The sequence below is a fragment of the Prionailurus viverrinus genome, chromosome E3 (assembly GCF_022837055.1).
Source record: "Prionailurus viverrinus isolate Anna chromosome E3, UM_Priviv_1.0, whole genome shotgun sequence".
Classification (NCBI taxonomy): domain Eukaryota; kingdom Metazoa; phylum Chordata; class Mammalia; order Carnivora; family Felidae; genus Prionailurus; species Prionailurus viverrinus.
Genome location: NC_062576.1, coordinates 40255708 through 40281063, shown reverse-complemented (window position 1 = coordinate 40281063; position 25356 = coordinate 40255708). Strand labels below are relative to the sequence as shown.

The 25356-nt window shown below is 62.7% G+C and overlaps 3 protein-coding genes across 23 annotated transcripts in view; 2 read left to right on the top strand and 1 right to left on the bottom strand.

Moving 5' to 3' along the window:
- The first annotated feature begins 1014 nt into the window (after nt 1-1014).
- Nucleotides 1015-12192, top strand: NHERF2 (NHERF family PDZ scaffold protein 2). Of its 5 annotated transcripts, none has more exons than XM_047838132.1 (7): nt 1015-1371; nt 4102-4302; nt 9438-9617; nt 9930-10083; nt 10153-10196; nt 10751-10816; nt 11060-12192. In XM_047838132.1, exons 1-7 carry the CDS (start codon nt 1159-1161, stop codon nt 11216-11218), a joined length of 1017 nt encoding a protein of 338 aa, XP_047694088.1. In that variant the 5' UTR covers nt 1015-1158; the 3' UTR covers nt 11219-12192. The 5 variants fall into 5 exon arrangements, with proteins under 5 accessions (XP_047694088.1, XP_047694090.1, XP_047694089.1 ...); XM_047838133.1 differs by having other exon boundaries at nt 1023-1371; nt 10751-10813; XM_047838134.1 differs by lacking the exon at nt 10751-10816 and having other exon boundaries at nt 1020-1371.
- Nucleotides 12193-13105: 913 nt separating this feature from the next.
- NTHL1 (nth like DNA glycosylase 1) lies at nt 13106-18696 on the bottom strand. Of its 5 annotated transcripts, none has more exons than XM_047838139.1 (6): nt 18451-18684; nt 17257-17483; nt 16369-16539; nt 15378-15537; nt 13435-13540; nt 13133-13359 (listed from the first exon to the last, which is right to left on the bottom strand). In XM_047838139.1, the coding sequence occupies exons 1-6, from the start codon at nt 18632-18634 to the stop codon at nt 13236-13238; spliced, it is 972 nt and encodes a 323-aa protein (XP_047694095.1). In that variant the 5' UTR covers nt 18635-18684; the 3' UTR covers nt 13133-13235. The 5 variants fall into 5 exon arrangements, 4 of the variants coding, with proteins under 4 accessions (XP_047694094.1, XP_047694095.1, XP_047694093.1 ...); XR_007147729.1 differs by lacking the exon at nt 13133-13359 and adding an exon at nt 14939-15161 and having other exon boundaries at nt 18451-18694; XM_047838138.1 differs by lacking the exon at nt 13435-13540 and having other exon boundaries at nt 13106-13359; nt 18451-18696.
- Nucleotides 18697-18710: 14 nt separating this feature from the next.
- Nucleotides 18711-25356, top strand: part of TSC2 (TSC complex subunit 2) — a 35041-nt gene continuing 28395 nt past the window's right edge. For all 13 annotated transcript variants that reach the window (XM_047838129.1, XM_047838127.1, XM_047838131.1 and 10 more), the window contains exons 1-8: nt 18711-18821; nt 19264-19430; nt 20447-20533; nt 21962-22072; nt 22853-22997; nt 23987-24104; nt 24560-24608; nt 24979-25104. In XM_047838129.1, coding sequence (XP_047694085.1) covers nt 19293-19430; nt 20447-20533; nt 21962-22072; nt 22853-22997; nt 23987-24104; nt 24560-24608; nt 24979-25104 — 774 coding nt within the window. In that variant the 5' untranslated portion in view covers nt 18711-18821; nt 19264-19292. The remainder of the gene's footprint in view (nt 18822-19263; nt 19431-20446; nt 20534-21961; nt 22073-22852; nt 22998-23986; nt 24105-24559; nt 24609-24978; nt 25105-25356) is intronic.

Sequence of the window (25356 nt, the reverse complement as noted above, 5' to 3'; positions counted from 1 at the left end):
CAGCCCTGCCCTTAGAGGAGCCCGGGAACCTCGCCTGGGTCTCATTCCTCTTTAGAACTTGGTTCCCTGATCTGCACCCTGGGGTTGTTCCAGATAAAGTGTACTCAGAGCCACAACAAAGCATAAATGGTTTTCTGTTGTCATTCTTGTCTGGTTGGGGGAAGGGGTACTCCTGCTGGGGATGGCTAGATGCTAGGGGAGAAGGACAGAGGGAGGGGAGGGCTGGGGCAGAGATCACAGGGGCCAGCTCCTGGGAACAGCTTCTGTGAGCACTGGTCACCAGCCAGAGGTCAGAGGCCAAAGGCCTCAGTACATTTAATCTCTGCCTGGGATGACCAGGGGCACAAGTGAGAGGCCCAGGCTAAGAGAGGAGTGTGGGGGGTAATGTTTAATGGACGTGCCCAGCACAGGTCCACAGTCTCCTTGGGAGGGCCAGGGCGCTGCCCAGTCACTAGCCTCCAGAATATAGGGAAGGGCTGCTGCCTTGTCACTTTCAAACTCCTCTTTCTGTCTCCTGGACCATCCTGGGACTCTGTTGGGCCAGGGCAGCTCTGGGTGCAGGAGGGACACAGGGACACCGGTGTGTGTGTGTGTGTGTGTGTGTGTGTGTGTGTGTGTGTGTGTAGCGGGGGAAACTTCCTGAGGATGGTGGGCAGAGCTGTGGCTCTTGTTCTTACTCTCTGGCCGCTGTGTGCGGTTCCTCACCCTGAAGACCCTTTCTCCACTCCTCCCCCCACCTCCACAGCCCGCCTTGGTGCCACGCATACAGTAGGTGCTCAATAAATGCCCCTGGAACAGGAGGCAAAGGCGCTGGCGCCAGGGAGGCTGCCCAGAGTCGGGGCAAGACCGAGGGGGGCGTCCCTAGGCCCCGCAGCCTCCGCCGGGATTGGCGGGGTGCCGAGGCAGGGCCGTGGCCGGGGCGGGGGCGGCCGAACGGAGGAGGCGGGGAAGGGGCGGGCGCGGGGGCGGCGCCGCAGCCGCAGCCGGAGCCGGAGCCCGAGTCCGAGTCGACGAGAGCCGAGCGAGAGCAGCCGAGGGCGCCGCCGGGTCCCCAGCGCCGTCGCTGCCGCCTCCGCGCCGCCCCCCGCGCCCCTGCCTGCCCGCGGCAGGCGTCAGCGCCGTGGCCGGCCCGCGGGCGGCCGGTGGGCAGCCGGCGTCATGGCCTCACCGGAGCCGCTGCGGCCGCGCCTGTGCCGCCTGGTCCGCGGCGAGCACGGCTACGGCTTCCACCTGCACGGCGAGAAGGGCCGCCGCGGGCAGTTCATCCGGCGCGTGGAGCCCGGCTCCCCGGCCGAGGCGGCCGCGCTGCGCGCCGGAGACAGGCTGGTCGAGGTCAACGGCGTCAACGTGGAGGGCGAGACGCATCACCAGGTGGGTGCCCGCGCCCCGCCCCCGGACCGCTGCCCCGCTGGGCCCCCTCCCCGAGCTGGCGGGGGGAAGGGGGGGGCGTCAACTACCGCCGCTCTCGGCATTGCCTGCCCCCAGGCCTCGGCGCCCTGCCCGGGGGCCCGAGGGGGTCGCACAAGGCCCTGCGTGGACTCCGGCTAGGAGGTGGGGGAAGTGGCCACGGAGGCCGCCGGCCTCCCTCCTCGCCTCTGCCCCTCAGGCAGCTCGGTCCTGCACCGCGGAGGGGGCATCCTGGCAGGGAGGGGCCTGCACTGCGGCTCCTCGCCCTCGGCCCTGACACTTAAGTCTTGTTAGGGCCTCAGTGTGCAATGAATGGAGGCGACCGTCACCTTGGGGGGCGTCTCCGTGCAACTGGGGGCCCTGAGTGTTTTTCTGTGAGTGTCAACACGTGCGTGTGTACGCAGCTGGATATGTGTGTGTACAGGTCCCTCTGGGGGTCACCCATGTGTTGCACATCTGCCTGGGTGTACAGAAGGGTGTCACAATAAGGGCACACCTGTATGTGCTTGTATCAGCGAGTGTGTGTGTGTGTGTGTGTGTGCACGTGCGCACGTGTGGACTGTGTGTGTGAATATACGGGTCTGTACCCCTAGGTGTATATGTGTGGACAGATCTGCATGCCGGGATGTGTGTGTGTGAGCTGGGCTCTGGGTGCTGGACAGTGTATGTGTGAATATATAGGCCTGGGTGTGTGTGTGTGTGTGCGTGTGTGTGTGTGTGTGTCCAAGCCTGTGTGTCCACCTGCCTGGATATGTGTAGTTATCGTGTGTGTCCTGGCTGATGGTGCCTCGTTGGAGGCTGCCCAGCCCTGCGGGGGCCACTGCCCCGGCCCTCTGCCTCCTGCATCTAGAGATGAGGGCCAGAGGGAAGGCAGGGTCTCTCCTCCGCAAGTTCTGCTTCCTGGGGACGATCTATCCCCCCCCTTGCCAGGGAGTCACCTGGCTTGAGTCCAGCCTCCCTCCACCCCTTCTGCTCAGGGTTCTCTGTGTCCTCCCCAGCACCTGTGAGTCTGTGACTTGTCTGCGTGGCTAGCCCTGGGGCCTAGAGATTAGTAAATGGCTTCTTGGCTGGACTGGCAGCTGAACTGCTGTGTCTACCCCTGGGGCCCTTGTCTGTCCATCCGTCTGCCTCCGTTCTGTCTTTAACCCAGAGTGTGAGCTGGATAAAGCAGTTTGCTGAAGGAGGGTGGGGGTGTGGGCCAGAGGTCTTGGCTGGACGGAACAAGGGAGGGGCTGGCAGAGCTGGTATCTGGCCTCAGTTTTACAGTCCCTGCCGCCCTTGCCCCAAGGGCACCTGCTTCTCTCAGGCCTCTGGGGGTCCATCTCTAAGTTTACATGCAGGCCCATGCTGTCCCAGGAGGGAAGAGAGGCAGTTACAGTTCCCATTCTGCAGATGAGGACACTGATGCTTGAGGACACTGTGTGTCTTGTCTGGGTCCCACAGGCAGGAAGTGGCAGGGTGCTGGGGTCCTCCTGTCGCTCTCACTGAGAGAGCAGGATCAGAGGGGGGCCGGGGGGAAGATGGGCCTGGTTCACACCTCCTATCTGTTGATGACTTCTGAGCAGCTGACGGGACCCTCTCTGCCCTCCCCCAAGACTTGGGGTGGGGGTGGGGGTTTTGTCCTTCCCACCCCAATGCCCAGTGGCCACTGCTCTGTCTCCCTGCAGGGCACACCCTGGCACGCATGCCCCATGGTCACCCACATGATGTAGACGCTTTGCGGGCACCCACATAAACGCACAGGTGGCCATAGCGTCACAGTTGTCCCACAGGTGGCCTCCGCCTGCTGGGTCTGAACCCTGTTTACCAGGTTGCGTGTGGGTACCCGAGCGAGGGCCTTGCCGCAGGAATCCAGGCCTTCCCCTCTCTGCAGGTCCAGCAGGAAAAGGTCCGTGGCCATGGTTCCGAGGCAAATGAAGGCTCAGAGGCAGGGGTTTACTTACTTATTATTTTTAAGTTTATTTATTTTGAGACAGAGGGAGCCAGCGAGCACGAGTGGGGGAGGGGCAGAGAGGGAGAGAGAATCCCAAGCAGGATCTGCGCTGTTGGCATGAGCCCATTGAGGGGCTCAAATTCACACAAACCGTGAGATCATGACTCCAGCCGAAACCGAGAGTCGGACGCTTCACCGACTGAGCCACCCAGGCACCCCAAGGCCGCAGTTTAGACGTCCGTGGTCCACTACTGAAAAGAGCAGCAGTGGGTAGAGACCCCCCCCCCCCAGACTGGCACCTAGGGAGACCCCTTGCTCCCTCAAACCCAGACTGAGAGGCAAACCCTGAGGCAGATGGATGCATGCCTGCACACACGTGCACACACACATGCACGCATGCAACGTGCGCACGCGCGCACACACACTGAAACCCTGAAGCTCAGCCACGCACCACCTTCCAGACCAGCTGCCTCATCCAGCTTCCCGGCCCTTCTCGGACAGGACCCTGGGCCGAGGCGAGTCCCTGCAGTGATCCTGTAGTCCCTGCAGCCTGTGTTGGGCGTCCTGGGTAAAGAGGGAGGGAGCTGCCTGAGCCCCCGGGGGTGGAGGGCGGAGCCGGCGGGCCTCTCGGTCCAGCCGCCCACCGCTGGCAGGCCAGCCGCCTGCCCGTGATCCTGGGCCAGCCCTGGGTGGTGCCACCGTCCATGTGCTGCCCAGAGTGCTGACCGCTGACCTGCTCCCCGCCAACCTGCCTGCCCCAGGTGGTGCAGAGGATCAAGGCTGTGGAAACGCAGACGCGGCTGCTGGTGGTGGACAAGGAGACGGACGAGGAGCTCCGTAGGCGGCAGCTGACCTGCACTGAGGAGATGGCCCACCGAGGGCTTCCGCCCATCCACGACCCCTGGGAGCCAAAGCCGGACTGGGCACGTGCCGGCAGCCTCGGCTCCGAGGCTGGCCAGAAGGTATGGCAGGTTCCGCCGTCTCCGCCTCTTAACGGCAGGCGGTCTCCCCCTCCGCTCACCTCCAGAAGTCTCTGTCTCCATCCCTTCTTCTCCCTCTCCGGGGCCTTGGCGACTACCCTCTTGGCTACGTGGGGCCACTCTTTCTGCCCTCAGCCTGTGTTCTAAGCCAAGTGGGGTCAGGGCAGCCTGGCCCTGGTCCCTGGCCCCCCATCGCCAACCCTCTTCCCCAGGATGCCCATCAGAGCTACCTGGCCTAGGAAAGGTCACTCTGTCGAGCCTGGCCGAGGGGCCTGGGGGCCTGGGAGGAGAGGTCCCCCAGGAGGGGGCGTCCCTAGCTCTGTGCTGGCCTCAGGTGTCTGTCTGTCTGAGGAGCCTGCTTGTGCTGGGAAGGCCCTGGGAGGGAGGGGCTGGTCCTTCCCCATGGGCGGTGCATGGTTGGGGACAGCTGATGATACTCTAAGCTGAGTCTTCAGCTTGGGGTCTACAGCGGTTGGGGTGCTTCTCCTTTCCTGCCTCCACTCCAGGGTGGAAGAGCTGGAATTAACGTGCGTGTGGACCTCCTTCCGGGTGGCAGAACTTGGGGGTGGCCCCCTGGGGGAGGCCGAGAGGAAGAGCCTCATCGTGCTTACTCTGCCCTCTTGAAGCCCCAAGGTTGTTGTCCCTCATGCCCCCTTTGCCTTTTTTTAAAAGAAAACTCTCTCTCTCTCTCTCTCTCTTTTAATTAGAGAGAGAGAGAACACATGTGTGTGCAGGGCAGGAGCACAGAAAGAGAAGGAGAGAGAGAATCCGAGCAGGCTCTGTGCTGTCAGCACAGTGAGACCATGACCCGAGCCAAGACCAAGAGTCCGACGCTTAATGGACTGAGCCACCCAGGCACCCCTTTTTATGTTTGTCTGTTTGAATTTGAGAGGAGGTGGGGAGAAGAGCAGAGGGAGAGAAGAGTGAGAATCTGAGCACGGAGCCCAACGCGGGGCTCGATCCCACGACCCTGGGCTCATGACCCGAGCCAAAATCAAGAGTCGGATGCTCAGCTGACTGAGCCATCCAGGTGCCCCAAGGGAAATGTCTTCAAGGGATCCAATCCCAGGAGTTTCCCCAGATCCCACTTTGAGAACCAGCTGCCCTAGGTGGCGTGAGATCTGAAGTTTCTGTGTGTGCAGGGTTTCTGGGTGCGCATGCCTCCTGTGTGAGCCGGTGGTGTTGGTGACCGGACGCTACGGTGTCTGTCCTGGGGGGCAGATGGCTTTTCAGGTGGGAAGCCAGCATGCGCACAGGTCTGCGCGTGAACCCTCGGGGGTGGTCATGGCCCGAGTAGGGGGCATCAGGGTCAGGTATGTGCTTTCAAGGAGGTTTCGGGAGGGGGCGCTGGCTGGCCCGGGCCCCTGGCCTTGCAGGCCTACAGTTGGAGTAGGGCCTCCTTCGGGCATCTTACCTCCAGGAGAAAGTGCCCTTCCCCCTAGGCATTTATCCATTGAGTTAGACACAAACGCTGAATTCGCCTTCCTGTGGAAAGATCCGCCCTCCGGCCTTATCTGGAGGGTGGGGTGTCGAGGCACCTTGTCCTTGGGTGGGACCTTCCCCCTCTGCTATTTCAGGCTCTGGGAGCTACAGGAAACCCTAGGAGGGGGCTTCCTCTGGGTGTATTTTTAGAGGAACAAAGTGGGGCCTGAGTGGCAGGGGCTCTGTGGTGGGGGCTGGCCTGGGGACAGGGAGTCCAGAAGGTCAGGGGAGGCCCAGGGGACAGGGTGTACCCCCACAGCCTCCCGGCCAGAGACCCGGTATCCGATCAGTTGAGCTCAGAGTGTCAGAAGGAAGAGCCGGGCCCCGGCCGACCTGCACAGGACTAACTAGCTGTCAGGGTGCCTGGGAGGGTGATGCTTACACACGGGGCCACGCTCCGACAGGGCTCCTGTGCAATGGGGCAGGGGGACCGGGTGGGACTCATGCGGTCTGCTTAGGGCCAAGCTGGGAGTCATGGCTCCCTTTCCTCCATGCCGGCTGCGGCGTCCACTAATGCGGCCGGCCCCTCCCGTTGGGGTGCTGCGGGGTCCTAGTCGGTGGTGGTGACTCAGCCCCGGCCAGACCAGGCTCGGGTGGCCCTGCAGCTGCAGAGCAGCTGATCCCGACCGTGACGATAGGGGACAGCCCCCAAACAGACGGGACGGCTCGCAGCACCAGGGCCGTGGAGGTGGTGACAGACCCCGGGCCCCCACCCCCGTTCTGGAGGCCCTTAGGGGCTGTGAGTAAGGGGGAGAGTCCTTCAGGGGGTGGCCCGGCATGGGACCTAGTAACTACCAGAGGGCTCTGTTCTGTCTTCCGTTCTGGCGCCGGGGTCCCCTCCCTTGCCTCCCTGTCCCCCCAGCCTCGGGTCCTGGGAGCAGGGCAGGGCCTTCCAGCAGCTTCCTTCCTTCCTTTCTTGAGACTGAAAGCTAGCCAGTAGGGGGTGCCTCGCTGGGGCCCGAGCATGGGAGGGGGAACCTAGCCACCACCCTGCTCCCCAAAGTGACTCAGTGCCCCTGTCCCCACCCCTCCCTGGGGAGCCGGGGGCCCACAGTGGGAGGTGGATAAATGGGGTGGTGGCCTGGGCTGGCCAGAGAGCTCAGGCCTCTCCAGCTGGATGCTCATTGCCTGCCACTCTGTCCTGCCTCCCATGGCCCGCTCTCGGGATGCCACAGCAGCAGCCCCAGCTCCAGGAGCCCCTCCACAGAGCCCATCCTGGGGGCTTGTGCAGGTCAGGCTGGGTGGGGGCTGGGTGGGGGCAGCGTGGACCAAGAGGACCCCAGCAACCAGCTTAGCCCATGTCCCCCAGGGTCAGGAGAGGGCACTTGGGGCCCCCTGGTGCAAGCCTGCTGGACCCAGAGCAACAATGGGGGCCCTTCTCTGCCAGGGCTGGTGAGTCACCATGTGGGGGGAGGGGGCACAGCTCAGCTCCGGGGGTATACCCCCATGCCAGCTTCTTTGTCTGGTCGCGGGCTGGGCTGTGAGACCAGGGCTTGTCCAGCTCTGGGCTGCCCGGCCAGGGGCCCGTGGGAGCCCGTGGGAGCCCGTGGGAGCCCGAGGGCCTGGCTGGGAGGCGGCAGGAAGTGCTTGGAGCCAGGACAGGCAGTGAGGAATTTGAGCAATGCGCTAGGGCCCGCCTGCGCTCCCTCCTGACCCGCTGCTTCTCTTCTCTTCTCGGGGCCTCTCCTTGGGCCTCTCCGCTGCCTGGTCCCCCGCGTCCCAGCCTCTCCACTGGAGGGTCCGGTGCCGGGTTTGTTGGTCCCTGGATCCAAGAGGGGAATTTAGGCAAGACTTCAGGAGAAGCCTCTTGGCTGGTGTGGTGAGCTGTGGCCGAGCCGGGTTGAGGCAGGGAGATGGCCAGGATGGTCCCAAACCCGGATGTGACTTCAGCCTGGCGTCGTGGCCCCAGATGCTCCCGCAGTCCTGCTTCCTGTTTGGGGGCCTTGAGAGACCTGCCAGGGAGGTCGCTGTGGAGGGCGTGAGAAGAGTCTGTAGCGCCAAGGGGGCTGGGCTGTCCTCGCACGCACGTGTCGCTGGGTAGCGTGTTTGTGAGCCGTGTGTGTTTAGATGTCCCGTCTCTGACCGCGTGCCTTTGCATGTGCACTTGCGAAATGTGTGTAACCCCGGCCCTGGCCCTGCTCTGGACCAGCCAGCCTCAGGGCCTCTCTGCTCTGACAGCCCGCCCGCAAGGGACGGGCACTTCCAGGTGTGTCTGGGAGAGCGGATGAGTCTGTGCGACAGGGCCCTGGAGAACTTGGGGGTCTCACGCCCATACGTTCTGCCCATGTTGCCCAGCCCAAGCCCTGGGACCAAGGAACTGTAGCCCTGTTTGAGTTCCTGGGGTCATGGGGCCAGGTAGTGGCCTGCAGTGGGGATCCGGAGGGCATGTCTGGGCAGGCTTTGGGGACCGGGGTCCCAGAGGAGGGGTGCAGGCTGGGCAGGAAGAGGGTGTTTGGGACAAGTGGGGGGCCCCGGAGCCTGGGCAGGGCACCTGCCCTGTGATAAAAGCTGTACTCGGTCCCCGACTAGCAGGTTAGGGCACTCACGGTCAGGTTTGAGACTTGGAACAAGCTCACGGGCCTGGGGTCTGGAGTGGTCGGGGGGTGGCCTGGGCTGCAAGAGGCAGGTGCCCAAAGCCTGGAGACCTTCCCTGAGGGCAAGGGTAGGTGGAGGGTAACGGAGGGGCCCCCGGGAGCACCCCCACCCTGCACACGCTCACCTGCAGGCGCACTCGAGTCCCGGGCGTCCTGGGCGTCCCGGGAAACCTGAGCTGCCTGCCCGCCCGCGCACTCCGGCCACCGGCCATGTTTAATTGAGCACCGTCAGCCGCTAGCCACTCGGCACTGCGGTCACTGCCCCAGGCTGTGGCTGGGTGGGGGTCCTGGGGCCCGGCCCCTGCCTGCACGGCCCCTGACCCGGAGCCCTGCTGCAGGATGCCAGAGGTAAAGCGAGGCAAGGCCCTGGGTTGTCAGAGGCAGGGTGGGGGGACTCTGGGGGCACTAGTGGCCTTCTGTGTTCTGGCTGGGAGGGTAGGAGGGCAGGTCCCACCCTTGGCCTTCTCACTTGGCTTTGGCTGCAGCCCGTGTGCCCTGTCTCTGGGCCCGGTGGGGGTGGGGGTGGCCGCAGCTTGCTCTGGAATGTGAAAGCAAACACATCATACTGGCCTATGGAGGCCGCTGGGAGAACAGACAACGTCAGCCCGGCACTCGGGGAGGGGGTGGGGAGGGGCTGCACGGGCAGGGCCTCCAGGGACAGTGGCCCCAGGACACTGTCACGAGTGGCAGCTATCTCACCTGGCTTCTACCACCCTGACCTGTGCTCTCCGCTGCCCTTCAGCTGACTCTGTCAGCACCCCTGCAAAGCCCCTGGTCCTGAAGTTGTTTTTGGATTTGGAAATTGAGGCTTTGCTTAGGACCTGCGGCCGGAGCTCGGTCACAGGCAGCCTAAGGGGGCGGGGGCAGGCACGGGTGCACTATTTGTCCCTGAGACCTGGGGCCGCTGGGTGTGGGGTTGGGGATCCCTCTGGCCCACCTCCCCTGCAGCTACATACTGGGGCCCAGAGGCCTTGGGGGCTGGGTTGGTGGCTTCAAGGGGGGTGGGAGAGCAGTGCGGAGCCTGGTCTTTTGTGCCTGCAGGATGTCACTGGACCCCCCAGGGAGCTACGCCCTCGGCTCTGCCACCTGCGAAAGGGCCCCCAAGGCTACGGGTTCAACCTGCACAGTGACAAGTCCCGGCCGGGACAGTATATCCGCTCTGTGGACCCGGGCTCGCCTGCCGCTCACTCCGGCCTCCGCGCCCAGGACCGACTCATCGAGGTACCTGTCACACACACACACACACATGTGTGTGTGTCTATGCCCCTGTCCTCTGAGTGTGTGTCTGGGCCTGCGTCTCCCCCCCCCCCCCCCCCCGAGTGTGTCTCTGGCCCGTGTCCCCTGCGTGTGTGTCTGGGCAGGAAGGTCCTTGCTGGAGGAGGGAACATGCTGGGAACCTGAGCTGGGATTCCTCTTGCTGCCACGGCTGGTGACAACGTTGATGAATATTTGATGCCACACCTGGCCAGGTGGCTCAGGGGGCCTTTGGGGGCCTGACCTCAGGCAGCACTGACCCCATGCTGCTGGCGGCAGGTGAACGGGCAGAATGTGGAGGGGCTGCGCCACGCGGAGGTGGTCTCCAGAATCAAGGCGCGAGAGGACGAAGCCCGGCTGCTGGTGGTGGACCCTGAGACGGACGAGCACTTCAGGCGGCTACGGGTCACACCCACCGAGGAGCATGTGGAAGGTGGGCCACTGCCTGGGGATGTGGTAGAGCGTGGGGGGCTGGGCAGCCTCTGACACACTGTCCCCACAGGTCCACTGCCATCACCCGTCACCAATGGGACCAGCCCTGCCCAGGTGAGAGGCCGGGAGTGGACAGGGTGGGCACAGGAGACCCCAGTGGGGGCCTCTGGGGACCCACAGGCTGGACAGAGCCCCCCCCCCCCCAGCTCGAGGTCTGCTTGTGTCGGTACGATCATGGGGCTCACTCTTGCCCAACCCCTCGTAGCTTTGATGTCCGCTGTGGGGCCTGTCCTGGGCCAGCCACATTCCGGCTCCGTGGGGCACCTGGCTGTGCCGTTCCCTCTGCCCACTGCTGGCTGGCGACCTGGAGTCACACTCAGTGTCTCCTTGGGAAGCAGCCCCTGGTTTCACCCCAGGTGATGCTCCTGGGGGTGATTCCTGTCCTGAGCCGGCCAGGGCCAGGCCACCTGCACGCTCACTGCTGGCTGTCCAGCGTCCTGCCCGGGCTGGGCCTGCAGCACAGTAGAGGCTCCGTGCCTACCGCCAAGCGGAAGCATGAGCGCGGCTCTGACGTGCGTGTAGGCACGCGTGCGCGCGTGTGTGTGTGTGTGTGCGCACGGGCTCCTGGGCAGGGTCCCTGAAGCCACGCCTTGCCCTTGGTTTCCCAGCTCAATGGTGGCTCGGCGTGTTCGTCCCGAAGTGATCTGCCTGGCTTAGACAAGGACACTGAGGTAGCAAGTGCCTGCCCGTCTCCACTGCCGCGATCACACGCTGGGGGGGTCAGAGGCCTTGGGGGTGGGTGTTTGTGGAGCTGTCGGCCTAGGCAATGGGGTCACCACCTCCAGGAAGCCCTCTTGGGCCTGCCGCCCCGGCCCCGTCGGCAGGCCTCTGGTGTGAGCTCCCTGGGTAGGGTAACCTGACTGAGGGCTCGGGTCCAGGGCTCACTCTGGCCACCTGCCCACTCTGCTTGCCCCCAGGACAGCAGCACCTGGAAACGTGACCCCTTTCAGGAGAGTGGCCTCCACCTGAGCCCCACGGCGGCCGAGGCCAAGGAGAAGGCGAGAGCCACCCGGGTCAATAAGCGGGCACCGCAGATGGACTGGAACCGGAAGCGCGAGATCTTCAGCAACTTCTGAGCCCCCCCCCCGCCCCGCCTGTTTGCCGGCGACCCGGCCTCTTCCCCGCACGGGCCCAGCCCCGAGTTCCCCAGGCCTCAGTGGACTGGAGGGGGTGCCTCCTCACCCCCTTGAAGCCGTGCTGGGCCCACCGCTATCCAGGAACCAATGTGCGCCCCAGTGCGCCCCGTCCTGCCCCCCTACCTGCTGGGTGCTGGAGAGGGGAGAGGGGAGAGGGCTCCCCCGCCCCTCCCCTGCCCCCGCCTGCCAGATGTGAGAGAGGGAGAGGGAGAGGCAGTGGCGACCGTGGCCCGGCCCTTGCTGCTCTGCCCGGGCCTGCTGACTTAAAGGAATTTTTGTTTTTGCTTTTCTTCCAAAAAAGAAAGAAAAAAAAAAAAAAACCACAGAGCTCCAGCTCCACACATGTTTCCACTTAATACCAGAGTCCCGCCCCCGCCCCCACCCCCACTCCCTTAGGACGCGCTCTCTAAGTAATTGCAGTAAAACAAACCTTTCTCTGCAAACCACGTCCTCCCCACTCCTCAACAGCAGTCCTCTGAACTGGGAGTCCCGGGCACGTTCAGGGACAGAGAGATGGAGGGGGACCGGGCTGTGAGTGTGGGGGCTCCAAGGTGAGGCTGGGAGGCCAGATGTGGCTATAGGAGCTGCCCCTCTGCCCCCGTCCCTGCTGTGGGGGGGGGGGGGGGGGGCGTCACTAAGCCAGGCCTCCCATGTCCCCGCTGAACTGGTCTAGGGCACAGGGCCTGGGCTCCCAGGGGCCTGAGGATAGAGGCCCCGTGTCCCTGAAGAGGGTGGCCTCTGGACAGGCCTCTTGTCCCTGCGCCACAGCCCTGAGGCTGGGGGAGAGCCTGCCTGCCCCCAGGAGACGCCACCCGCTCTCCCTTTCCTCCCTGCTCTGACCCCGACCGATATTGCTGTTTGCCCTGTAAGCCATAGCGCATGCGCGCCCTCGGAATAAACAGGCCTTCCGCAGACCCTTGGCTGCCTCTGTCCTTCCTGAGCCCTTGCTTGCGGGTGGGGGGCTGTGGTCTGGGCAGCGGCCCTGGGGAAACTCGTCTCAGCTGCTGGAAGCAGGGTCCCATTCCTAAGCCTCTTTCCACTGTATCCGCCAGGCGGCCAAGCCTGACTCGTCTCAGTTCCCTGTACCCCCCCCCCCCCCTTCACTGGTACACTCTAGGGCCCTTGTCAGCCTCCCCCTTGCCCCTCCCCCAGCAAGTTGCCCTCAGTGCCTCCCAGGTCCTTGACACTCCCTGCGCTCCCTCTGCCCTGGTGCCACCCCTGCAGGTACACACAGGTCGGGTCTCATGCCCTGTGGCTTCCAGCCTGGGCCTATTGGTGTTCCTTTGGAGGCTGGGTGGCTCTGTAAACACAGGGCAGGGCCTCCTGGCAGAGGGCTGTCAGAGCGCACAAGTTCAGGAGGGGGGCGTGTGTCCCAGGAGGGAGGAGGCCCAGGTCTCCAGCGGGTTTCCCAGCAGCTGGCTGCAGCTGGCTCCCATGACCCATCTCCTCTGACTCCTGCACATCCGTCACCGCCACCGCTCGCCCAACCCAGTACAGAGCCTGGATTGTCACATCCTCATTCCAGCCTCCCAGGCAGCCCAGTTCAGACACCAGAGCAGAGGCAACACAGCTCCTGCACGTGCTTCCCAGTCTGTCCCCAAACCCCTGGGGCAAAACAGCCAGACCCCCGGGGGCACCTGGGTGGCACGGTCGGTTAAGCGTCCGACTCTTGACCTCGGCTCGGGTCATGATCTTGCAGTTTGTGAGTTCAATCCCTGCATCAGGCTCTGTGCCAGCAAAGAGCCTGCTTGGGATTCTGTCTCTCCTCTCTGCCTCTCCCCTGCTTGTGCTCTCTCTCAAGATAAATAAACTTTAAAAAAAAAACCAAAACCAAAACAAAACTCAGACCCCAACTGCAAACAACTCCCAAGCTTTATTACAAACAGGCTGGGGCTCCCCAGCAAAGGCACGCAGCGCACTACCCAGAACGGCGTCCAGGGCCGAAGCACCATGGTCCTCAGAGGCCCCGCGCGGCCGGGCACAGTGTCCGGTTGAGGCAGCCCTGGCAGCGTGGGTGGACGGGCAGACAGGTCTGCTGGCCGAAGCCCACCAACAGTCCGTTGATCTCGCCCCACAGCTCCCTGTGAAGGTGGAGGGGGGGCGTCAGCAAGGGCGGCTGACTGAGGGGAGCCCTGCCCGCCCCTACCCTGCCGCACCGGGGCAGCCACTCCTCCAGGGCAGCACGAGTCTTCTCCGGGGAATTGGTCGCTGTCTTGGTCCACCCGAGTCTGTTGGCAATTCTGTGCACATGCGTGTCCACCGCTGCTTGCAGACAGGACCTGCTTAGCACAGGGCACGCCTGCCGGCCCCGACGGCCCCAGTCCCTGCCCAGAGCCCCGGGCCCACCTTGGCCCTGGGCTTCCATGCAGGGCCCAGAACTGCAGAGAGGGCGAGTCAGCGGCTTGAGCCACAGGGCTTGGGCCCTCCATCTGGGGTGCAGCAGTGCCTCCTGGTCTAGGCACCGGCTGTGGGCGCCAGGCCGGGTGGTCACAGCTGGGTCCAGAGGGTTGGCTCGAGGTCCCGAGCCAAAGAGCTTGCACCTGCCACTGTATGGTCGGGACAGAGGGAGTGTGGCCACGCCACCTGCAGCTGTCATCTACTTGGGCCACAGCCCCTGCTCCACCCCAGGGCTTGGCTTGGTCCACCCCAGGGCTTGGGCTGGGCACCTGCTCACGGGGGCTTCCTCTTTCCTGCCAGCGGCAGTCCCCGCCTTCTCTCTACTTCGCAAAAGAGAAAGTGAGTCTCACATCTGTTCCCTTCCCCCTGGCTACCGATAGTCTGGAAAAAGGCTCAGGCCCTCCCCAGACCCTGACGGAGGGCACCCTGGGAGCACAGGGAGAGCACACAGGCATAGGGGTCGCACTGGTGGGTTACCAACCCTCAGTTTCCTCCTCTGTAACATAGAGGTGACCACATCGCCTGTCACCCAGAGGCCTACCCTTCCCAGTTTCTCCTTACAGGTGGCCATGCCCACAGACAACCAGAAAAGGTGACATCTGACACCTCTTCCTGGTGTGTCTGCTGCTCCCAAAGTCGGGTCGCCTGGGCTGTGGGCCCTTCCCCCAGGAGACTTGCGGGACCCCTCCTGGGACTCAGGCAGCTGAGGACAGCCACTGTCAAGATAAGCTCAAGTATCTGTTGAGAGGCTGGCGGCTGCAGAAGCCTGTGGGGGGAGTGGGGAGTGGGGAGGCTCTGACCTAGCCCCCTGCCTGGCCCAGTGCCAGTCTCTGGGGCTGCCGGGTCTCCAGCCTTAACTTCACAGTCAGGGCCCTCAGCGCTGTGCTGCCCTTCCATCTGGGCGCAGTGCTCAGAAGGGTCCCCACCCCAGGGACCAGGCTTTAGTAGCCGGGGAAGCGCTGGGGAAGTTCCCACCTCCTCCCCAGCTCCTGCAGGAGCTCCAGAGGAGCCTGGGGTGGGAGCACACAGAGAAATCAAGGTCAAGCCCTGGTTTCTGGGCTGGCCAGGCTACCGCTGCCTGGCCTCAGAAGCCCCAACACTCTGGGCAGAGATCTGAAACATCAGCAACACCCTAACTGGGGTCTGTCTTCATTCGGAGGGCCACCAATGTCAGGAAATGGATTCCAGGAGGGGCTCCCCCCCCAGCTCCTCCTCCCTGTATCCCCAGCCCTTTTTCCTTCCCCAGGCTCCCCCTGCCTTTACCGTGCCTCCCCTGCCGGTGCCCGTTCTTGAGCCTCCTACTGGTCTTTCTCCCATCTGACGGCTTTGTGGATGCTGTTCCTTCTGCCTGGCCAGCCCCACCTCACTCCTCAGCTCTTGACTGAGTTATCACCGCCTCGGGAAGTCTGCTCAGTTGCCCCAGACTGGGCCAGCTCCGACAATGCCACGCATAGACCTTGAGTCCGTCCCCTGGGCCTCTCAGAGCCTAGCACACAGTAGGTGCTCAGCACATAGGATCTCCTCCCACGAGTACCCATCTACAGGCAAGGCAGGCCCAGCTCAGTGCTGGAAACATCTTTCTGACCCTTTGGGCTAAGCTGGGGGTGAGGAGACATGAGCTGGGGTTGCAGATCACAGGACGTGGAGAGCCCCGATGGCAGCTAACCCTGCTCCACCTTCCTTGTGGGTGTATGCCACTCACCGATGCCTGACACGGTGCCCCAGGCCACCGCCATGGCCAAGTGTGCCATCTTGGGTCCAACGCCTGGCAGTGCCACGAGCTCTGCCACGGAATCTGGGATGTCCCCGCCATAGCGCTGCTGCAGGATGGCACTGGTCTGCTTGATGTACTTTACCTTGCTCTGAAAGGTGGAAGGGGCGGTCAGCCCTGGAAGTGGACAGTGGAGTCCCGAGGCAGAGCCACAGGTGCCCAGAGCTGCCTGTCACCTGCCCAAGACACCCTCAGAGGCACCTGTCTGCATCATCCTGCCAGGAGGTGAGAATGAGCCGAGGGAATGAGCCTGTCTGCTTCCCACCCGCCTGGGCCAATGACATGCGTGTGGGCTCTAGCCCAGGTCCCCTGCCCCGTCATTCTCCCAGAAACCAAGCAGGCTAAGCAGGCCGGCCATGGCTCAGCAGCACCTGGGCCTTCAGGAAGGAAGGCTGGAGCCTGGGGCTCCCCCTCCAGCCGCCAGGCCAGCTGGGTGGTTCCCATTCTGTGCCTGAGTGGAGAGGGCTATTTAAAAACCATCTGACAAAACTGCGGCCCACGCCAGTGCCAAGGGGAAGCGGCCCCACCCGCCTGGCTGCCTTCAACAGATCCGCCCACTCGCCACCCAGTGCTCCATGGCCTGCTGGGGCTCCAGAGAGGAGGTGACGCACTCCAGGGAGGCTTGGAGTAAACAAAGGGAGAGGTGGGTAGCCTCAGGGAGGAAAGGAAGCGCCAGTCAGCTGGGTGGGGAGGTGGAGGAAGGAAGGGGTGGGCTGCAAACAGGAAAGGCCAAGGAGGGAGGCCCCACAGCCCTGGGTCCATCTGCTGGTCAGTGGGGCAGGGGCTCCAGCGGGAACTCACATCCAGGTCCCCGTGGCCTGAGATGCCCCACCTGGCCTCCCGCACCCTCACGGTCTCCCCTCAGCTTCCTGACGTCTTTCCCAGGCCGGTGGCACCCCAGCCTCCAGGCCGGTGGGCTCACCCTCCAGAAGCCGACGGGGTAGATGAGCGTGCCCAGCGTGCTGTCATCCGTCTGCAGGATGCTGTCCACTGTCAGGCCCCGAGCCCGCAGCCGCTGCATGGCACCCGCTGTCACCTGGTCTTTGGTTTGGCTGGAGAGCATCAGCGACAGCAGCACCTGGTACCTCCGCACCTGCTTGCACAGTGACAGGGACCAGGGGAGTGGCAGGTCCTGGGCGCTCACTGTGGCCCGGGCCCCAGCCAAACCCTGTACCACCTCCACCTGTGACCCTGGGCAACCCGTAGGGCGTCCACCTTCCACCCACCCTGGCCAACCGAGTGCATGCGGGGTCCGGCCTGGCGTTGTTCTGTTTTCTCACATGTGACATGGGGACAACCACGGTATCTACCTCACAGGATCATTGGAAGGTTTAGGCGAACGATCGCAGCGCTTAGAATCCCACTTGGCACATGGGTGCTTGACAGCCAACGGCTGCACGTGTGCCTGTGACTGCTTCGTGAGTAACACCATCTGTGTCACACGTGAGCAGATGAAGCCCAAACAACTACGTGCACCCAGGTCCCTGGCAGCAGGGCTGGGATTAGAAGCGAGTTTGTCTAAGGATCAGGCCATGAAGTGGAAGGAACTCTCAGCAAACACTACCGAGCTGGCCTGCTGCGCCTGGGCCTCTGCTGGCAGGAGACGGAGCAGGAAGCCCTGGGCACAGGTAGTCCTGGCCTGCTGAGCGGCCACCATGAAGCAGGTGATGCCGGCCGGCGCTCCAGGTCCTTCAGGTGAGGGCGTCAGCCACGAGCTGCCACGTGTCAGGCTGTGCCCCGCCCGAGGCCTGAGAGGAAGCAGGCGTCTCGTCCAGAAGGGCGTCCCCAGGCGGCTGGGGCCCTGGCCTACCTTTGGGGGTGCGTCGGAGTCGTAGCAGTGCTCAACCCCCAGCCAGTCCACAGGTGCGTCCTTCCCGCTCCTCATGGTGCGGATGTTCAGCAGCTGCTGCCGCCAGTCCCGGGGCTCCCAGCTTGGTGCCCTGGGGGGTTTGGTGTCTTCTTCCTCGCGATCGTAGGCCACATTCAGTTTTTGTGTCTTCCGCCGATGCCTCGAAGGGCTGGGGCTCTTCTTTCCTTCTGCAAATAGTGCCATTCCGAGCCTTCAGCAGGGGCCACAGGTGAGGGTGGGGTGTGGGCGGTGCCCTACCTGCTACTCACCCAGCATCATTCACTCCACAACCATCTACCGCAGCGGGGGTGCTCTGGCCTCTGCAGGCCACACTTTGACGACTCAGCCCTCTTTACGCCACTGCCTTCCTGACCAAGTCTGCGTTAGCACAGGGGGACTCTACCAACAGCCTCTGCCATGGTGCCCCCCCCCCCCCCAATCTAGTTTCCACACTGCGCCAGAGAGAAATTTCTGGCCCCAAAACAGATTGCATCACTTCTGTTTAAGTCTCCTCATTGCTTTTTCCTCGTACTCGCGGCGAACTCCAAACTCCACCCCAGCATCATAGCTCCTGCCTAGCGGCCATTGTCACAGACTGCTCCTTGCCCCAGTGCTTCCGCCATGCTTGTATCACAGTGGAGCTCCCTGTCTGGACTACCCCTAAGTTCACTGGGTGCCTATGAGAACCCCCCTCTGGCCGCCCTGCAGGGCACGTTGCAGGGACCTGTGGGTCTTGCTCACCCCACAGTTCCTAGCTCCTTAATGCCTGCGAGGATAAACCTAGCGGAGACCACGCCCCCCGGGAGGCACCCGCTAGCCAGCCGGGAAAGAGGACTTCCGGCTGCAAGTGCCTGCGGCACCTGGTCTCTTTGAGAGGGAAGCAGCTATGAGGATAAGGCTGGTCGGCCCACAGCTAGCTTGGCACAAGTGGAATATCTCGGGGCAGGCTTCCAGTTCAGGACGATGATGGGGGAGGTGGGAGCGCCCGGACCCAGTCCCTGGGGACCCCTGCCCCTGTGTCCTAGGAACAGGGCGCAGGGTGGGAGCCAGGGCCGCACGTGGGAGCGACCCCGAATCCCAGCCCCCAGTCCCCAGCCCCTTGCAGGCCCCTTCCCCCGTTTTTCTCCCCAGGCTCCGATCCGGGCGCGGCACTACCTGCAGCCGCCTCTCCCCTCCAGAGCGGCGCGGCCTTCTCCCCACCCCCCCGCGGCCCGGCCCCCGGGCCCCGGCTGCGGCTCCGGGTCACCATCCTCACGCCCGTCGCGTTCATGCTTGAGTCCTGCGGACTACACTTCCCGGCGGCCCCCGTGACCACGTTACGTGACGCTCGCCCCCGCATTTCCGCCACAGAGCGGTCCGGAACTACGACTCCCAGCAAGCTCGGCGGCCGCCTTCGGCCCCCGCCCGCCGCCGGAAGTGCAGGTCGAGCTTCCGGCGGCGGCCCGTTTTGGGGCGGGGGGCGGTTGCCGGGGGTGTGCTCCCTTCTCCGCGCCGGGGAGCCTGGCGCGCGGCGGGCGCGGCGCGGGGTGAGTGGCTCGCGGCGTCCCGACCGCAGGCGCCGTCCCGGCCCGCGGTGTGGCCCGACCCCGATGGTGCAGGGGGAGGCGGCCGCGCCGGGGGGCCCTGCTCGGCGCTGAGGCGGCGGGGGCGGACCCCGCGGTGTCCCGGGTCCCGGGCTTCGGTGGAGCCCACCGCAGCCGGAGCCTGGAGCCGCGAGCGCTCCTTGGTGTTAAAACAGAGCGGGTGCGAGGGGCTCCCTGCTTCCGGCGCCACCCCCCGACAGGCCGCCCCCACGTGGGGAAGAGAGAGGGGGCGAACGTCGGGGACTCCACCCTGTGCCCCCAGTCGGGCGGCGCGGCAGCCGGCCTGCTGTTGGCCAGGCCTGGGGGTCCTGGGGTCCCGGAGGTCTGCAGCGGGGCAGGTGCAGGGGAGCTGCTCCTGAGATCTCTGCTCGTTTCCTCGGCGCAGAGGCGGCCTCTGGTGCGTCCCTGCCCACCATGGCCAAGCCGACAAGCAAGGATTCAGGCTTGAAGGAGAAGTTCAGGATTCTGTTTGGACTGGGAACCCCGCGGCCAAACCCCAGGTCTGCAGAGGGCAAGCAGACGGAGTTTATCATCACGGCGGAAATCCTGAGAGTGAGTGAGCTGCCTGCGTCTGTCCTGCCAGCCTGTCGGGAGATGCGAGGAAGGCTGGGTTTGGTCCCTCACCAGCTTCTGCAGAGATGGGTTGCTGGCGACCGGCTGCTCAGCGCTGCGGTCCCCAGTAGCGCAGAGGCATATATGTCTTTCCTTCGGAGATTCAGGGAGTCAGGGTCCCGGGGACTTGGTCCAGCACACTAGAGGTAGTATTCAGGCGTTAGTGCAGGAAAACCTATCCTACGGACATGGCCTAAATGCCATGGCCGGCTTCCCCTTGTGATCAGGAGGGTAGCCAGGCGTTAACTGGTAATTTGTGAGTTCCTGGGAGGAGCGGGTCTTTGTTTTCCCGTGTGCGTGGTGTGAATCTTTCCACCACACGCCTGGCACCGTGTTTTATAAATGTCGGATTTTTGCCCTTGTGAAGTTTCCCATTCAGAAACAGCCAAAACGTTCATCGGCTGGTGAACGTGTGAACAAAACATAAAGGGAATGAGGTATTGACCCCTGCCATAACGTGAGTGAACACTGAAAACATGCCAAGTGAGAGAAGCCCGGCACAGAGGCCCCCACGTAGCGTGTGATTCCATGTCTGTGAAGTGGGCAGGACAGGTAAATCCATAGACACGGAAAGTTTGTCGGGGCCCGGGGGACGCGCCATGACTGCTCCCAGGTTTGAGGTGATGAGAATGTTCTGGAATTAGTGGAGGTGGTTGCGGGCTGCGTGAATGTACTAAAAACTGAATTGTACAGTTTTAAATTCCTCAAATGGCTGATTTTGTTATGTAAATTTCATCTGAACGCAAAGAAACGCAGCCTTGAAAAAGACGAGTGGTCTATGATCACCCCACTGAGACGGAGCAGTAAACTCCGGGCGATTCCTGATTCCAGAAGGACCCGCAGGAAATCTCCAGTGTGGGAGATGCGGTACAGCTCTCGGCGTGGTCTGTGATTGGCGGTTGTGGAGACCTGTTGCCTGAGCGCCGGCCCCTTTGCCTTCTTTCGTGTCTCTCCAGGAGCTGAGCGTTGAATGTGGCCTCAACAATCGCATCCGGGTGATAGGGCAGATCTGTGAAGTTGCAAAAACGAAGAAGTTTGAAGAGGTAAGGTCTGCCTCAGTTGGCTGCTGAATGGAGGAGAGCTGTTGGGAGGGCTTGTTCGGCTCTTTCTGGGAACGGGGTTGGCCGCTAACTGCTAAGCTTAACCTGCATCTTAGTGATGGGGAATCTTCTGGAAACGCGTGGAGTATAACTCTTAGGGGTCAGTCACACGTGGAGGGACTGAGGCGTTTCCGGCAGTTCCAAGAAAGGGTTTACGGCGACTGAAAACACGTGCTTGCGTGCCCTGTCACATTTCAGACTTGGGGGCAGGGAAGTAAAGGAACGTCAGCAAAGAGCGTGAGTCAAGGCTTAGCAGTTCTGGTGTGTTCTGGGGAGAGGTGTCTGCTTGTTTCGGGCCGATGTTTGCGGGCTCTCTCCGGGCATCCCGAGGACAGAGTGGGCAGCTGTCAGGAGAGCACGTCAAGAGCTCTGCTGCAGCCTTGTCCCGAGTTTGCGTGAGCGACTTGGGGGGAGACTTGGACTTAGCAGATTGGCATTTGCTAAGGGGGAGGGGAGAGCAACCAAGATGTCCACGGCAGGTCGTCTAAAACTTGCGGGCTACTCGTCAGCCGGAATAAATGTGACAGTAGGCATCTGTGTTGGGAAATTGTGGGTGTGGGCATGCAGTGGCCCGGCTGCCATCGCCTGAGTAGACAGATAAGCCCGAGAGGCTGGCAGAGTCCACAGGTTCGGTGTCTGCCTGTTGTTGTGGCTTAGGTTGCATCAGTAGGAGTGTTGAGCATGGGACAAAGGAGGAGAAAGTTCCAGAGTATGCTGAAGTAGTCAGGATGTCGATGAGACAACATCTAAGAGACGTTTCAGTCCCCTCCTAAGAGAAGTGAGCCCAGGAAAGGGTGACTGGTCAGCAAACCCTGGTCGAAGGGTTAACATGGAGAAGAGAAGGTGACGTGTGAGAGGCTGGCCCTGGGTAGCTGTGGGGAACAGGATCCCTCTCCGTGCGCTGAGTGGGGCTTAGTGAGAGGAGGCAGATTCCAGAAGCCCACACGGAGGTCTTGGCCATGGTGTGGTTCAGGGCGGCCCTCAGCTGATGTGTGTACACAGGGAAGCCAGGGAAGCGGGGTTTCTGCCTCAGGCTGCAGACTTGGGACCGCCTGGTTCTGAGACTCCTTCGGCAAGCTCGAAAGGGGGTTTCTGGCTGATCTCTGGGGCAACCGGGACGACTCCCCTAGCCTGCTGCTCTCCTCCCTCCCCACAGGCTGTGGCCGGGACCGGTGGGGTTAAGTAGCTTGGAGCTACACCCGTGTCAGGTTCAGGGTCATGTGGGCTGTGCCGGGTACACGAGGCATGGGCTTGAGAGGAGTGGGTTCTACGTCCAAAGGACTGTTCCGCTCCGTGCTTTGCTCATGGTACTGTCCCTTGAGTTGAGGGGCCAGCACACCCTAATTGCTGTCCCCTCCCTGCTGGTGGCAGCATGCAGTGGAAGCGCTCTGGAAGGCCGTCGAGGACATGCTGCAGCCAGAGCGGCCACCGGAGGCCCGGCATGCGGTGCTGGCTCTGCTGAAGGCCATCGTGCAGGGGCAGGTAACGGCGGGTGTGTGCGTCGGCGGAGCTGGGACGGGCGGAGGGGGTGTCGTGGGGCGGCCCGCTGACGGCCCCTGCTGTGCTGTGCGTGGACTCTCACCTTTGATGAGGGTGCCGGGCAGGGGGGGTCTGCTTCCCAGGGGCTCCGCAGCAGGACCGCCTGAGTGCGCATCCCCCCTGGCTCTCCTGCAGAATGGGGGTGCTTGTTCCTTCCTTCTCAGGAGCGTTTTGGGGTGTAAGTGAGGCATTTCATGTAAGTTGTCAGGGACGTGCCTGCCACGAGGGAACGGTAGTTATGTGCTCTGGCTGTCCCCATCCCCCTGCCCCAGCCTGGCTCCTGTCAGCCTTCCCTAGAACTGCGGGCGGCCTCACCATTCCTGTCTGGAAGGCACCCTTCCCTCTTGGAGTTTTCCTCTGGTCCTCCAGCTGTTTGCAGAGGCCTGTCGCCTCCTAGTGCGGTTACACTGTATTTGTCATCGTGGGGCACAGACGTGTCTCTTCCCAGCCACTAGCCCCATGAGGGCCTGAACTGTGTTGTCCCCTGCTGTGTGCCACCACCGTGCCCGGAGCTCGCACACAGTAGGTGCTCTATACACACACCTATCTGGAGCTGCTCCGATGTGCCCAGTGTGTCTCCTACAGTCCTTTCTGTGGGAAGGAGAAAGGGTCCCGGGGTCAGGAGTCCTGGAGCCCAGTGTACTTCCTGCACGGCCCACAGCTGCTCGGGAACCCCAGCTGGGGGTCCTGGCGGGACTGCTGACCTTGTGGTTTTACCTTCAGGGGGACCGCTTGGGCGTTCTCAGGGCCCTCTTCTTTAAGGTCATCAAGGATTACCCCTCTAATGAAGATCTCCACGAAAGACTGGAAGTTTTCAAGGCCCTCACAGACAATGGGAGACACATCACATATTTGGAAGAAGAACTGGGTGGGTGCCGTGTCGGGTGTGAGGTTTCTCTGGCATTGGGGATCAAATTTGATCCGGGTTGCCGCAAGGCTGCTGAGGCCGAGAGCGAGTGCTGCGGTTTACAGGGATGGCCTGCAGAGGGCGCGGTACCGCGAGGTTCCGCTCACCTGTGTGCAGCCTAGATCAGCTGCCCATCTCCCCGGGAGCCTGTTAGAGATGCACAGTCCTGGGCTTCACTCCAGCCCCGCTGGCTCAGAATCCCTGGAGAGTGAGGCCTTTTAGCGGGGCAGCAGGTGGTCTGAGTGTTTTGTAGGGAGAGTGTGCTGCTGACCCAGCATCAGTCTGTTTTATTAGAGTGCCCTAATTTCTGGGTTTCTGGGGCGCTGGGGCCATCTCGCCATGTCTTCTTCCTGGTCCTCTGCTCCGGGCCTGACCTCCTAGCCCTCTCCTTGGCTGGCCTTCCTCTCTTGTCCTGATGGGGTGACGTTTCTCTGGGACTTGAGGTTTCTTATCACTGCTGTGGAGAGAAGACGAAGGACAAGTCAGTCTGACTCGGGGCCAGAGATGGGCCTCAGCTGTCAGTTGGTCCCCAGGACAGGTGCTGACTTGAAGCCTGTCCTCAGGTTTTCTGAGGTTATTTGGCCAGTAGTCAAGAGTGGCTTTTTGTCTCTGTTGAGAGGCACTCGGGGAGGGGGAGGGGGCCAGGATTTGGCTTCCTGGATGCGTGCTTGGTGATGCTCACAGGCCCCGCATCCTGGGCTCTGAGCATCAAACGCACAAACTCTGCTACTGCCTCTCAGCCTAGATGCCCTCAGTGCATCGTGGGGGCTGGTAAATTCCCGGGTCCATGACATGCCGACCTGTTGGGTTCCAGCGAGCCTCTGTCGGCTCCGTGCACGGCGTCTTGTCACACTGGGGCCAGGGCTGCGGTTGGCTGCAGTGAGAGGGACTGGGGTGTCTTCCCAGGGAGGAGGGGAGTGGGCAGTACATTGTCCTCCCCTTCCCCCCAGCTGGGTTTGTGCTGCAGTGGATGGACATCGGCCTGTCCTCAGAGTTCCTTCTGGTGCTTGTGAACTTGGTCAAATTCAACAGCTGTTACCTGGATGAATACATCGCATCAATGGTCCAGTAAGAACAGTTCTGATAACGTTCCTCCGACTGCAGTCCTGCCGCCTCGGGCTTTTATTTTAGCTCTGTGTTGGGAATAAAGCTGTTGAAGTCAGCAAACGAGGGGAGCGGTTGGAGCAGCCACAGCCACCTTCTACCTCAGTTGATAAAACGATAGCATTTTCTCTTTCATAGACGAGTAACGTTGCCCGATGTTTCTTGACTATAAGTTTTGGCATCTTTTCTTTCGGAACACTCTGTGAAATTCGTGAGGGCACGGGTGGGGTCTTGTTGGTCTGTATGCCCAGCCCTGAGCAGTGGCTGGCACAGAGCGGGCACCTGTCAGTGGGTGAGCGGAGCCCTGAGGGGGATGAGTCCTTCCTACAAGGGGGACTTGTAGAGTCACCAGAAAGTGAGACAGAGCCACGCAGCTTCTGGGAAACGTCCCTCCACTGACTTGGCATTTCTTCCAACAGCATGATCTGCCTGCTGTGCGTCCAGACTGTGTCCTCCGTGGACATAGAGGTCAGTAGCTGGTCCTCCCAGGGACGGTTCCTCTCCCTCTCCTTCCGGGCAGGCCAGCTGGCATAGTGCTTGACGGCATAAGCTCTGGGGTCAAGGCCTGCACTGCCCCTCGCTGGTCGTGTGGCTCTGGGCTGGCTGTAGTAGGAAGCATGATTAGTTGGATGATCTCCGCCGTGGGGGTCATGGTTGAGGGTGGGATGACCCACAGTGACGGGTGACACTCGTCACTCCTGTTCTAAGAAGGCCGCTTTGGCAGTGGGGAGGTGTGATAGTCACTGACTAGACGAGGGCGGGAAGGAGGCTGAGGGTGTCCCCCCTGCAGGTGAGAGGTGGGGCAGGGCCGACGTGACCCCTCTCTCCACCCCGTCAGGTCTCTCTGCAGGTGCTGGACGCCGTCGTCTGCTACAACTGTCTGCCGGCTGAGAGCCTGCCCCTGTTCATCGTCACTCTCTGTCGTACCGTCAACGTCAAGGAGCTCTGTGAGCCTTGCTGGAAGGTGGGGGTCTTAGCTGTTGTTCTGGACAGTTCTTTCCTGGATGGATAGGACAACGCCCGTCTCTTTGGTGAATGGCCATCTGAGTCTCAGGTGGCCAGACCGTGCCCTGGGGAGGGGAATCCAGTAGCATTTTCCCAGGCGGTTGAGCTGAGGTCAGGGTTTTGGGGGCATTTTGGAAGCTGCTGCCTCTGTTTGGGAGGCGATGGTGGAGGGCCAGCCGGACCTGGGGGGCTCCAGAACAGTGGCTGCGTG

Excerpts from the sequence above, each read along its gene's own strand:
- NHERF2 (XM_047838132.1), top strand. The coding sequence starts at position 1,159 with ATGGCCTCACCGGAGCCGCTGCGGCCGCGCCTGTGCCGCCTGGTCCGC. Across the intron at positions 10,197-10,750 it reads ATGGGACCAGCCCTGCCCAG|CTCAATGGTGGCTCGGCGTG; the intron begins GTGAGAGGCCGG and ends TTGGTTTCCCAG. Across the intron at positions 10,817-11,059 it reads TAGACAAGGACACTGAGGTA|GACAGCAGCACCTGGAAACG; the intron begins GCAAGTGCCTGC and ends GCTTGCCCCCAG.
- NTHL1 (XM_047838137.1), bottom strand. The coding sequence starts at position 18,634 with ATGCGGGGGCGAGCGTCACGTAACGTGGTCACGGGGGCCGCCGGGAAG. Across the intron at positions 16,540-17,256 it reads ACTCCGACGCACCCCCAAAG|GTGCGGAGGTACCAGGTGCT; the intron begins GTAGGCCAGGGC and ends CTGTGCAAGCAG. Across the intron at positions 13,541-15,377 it reads GGGCACCGTGTCAGGCATCG|CGGTGGACACGCATGTGCAC; the intron begins GTGAGTGGCATA and ends GTCTGCAAGCAG.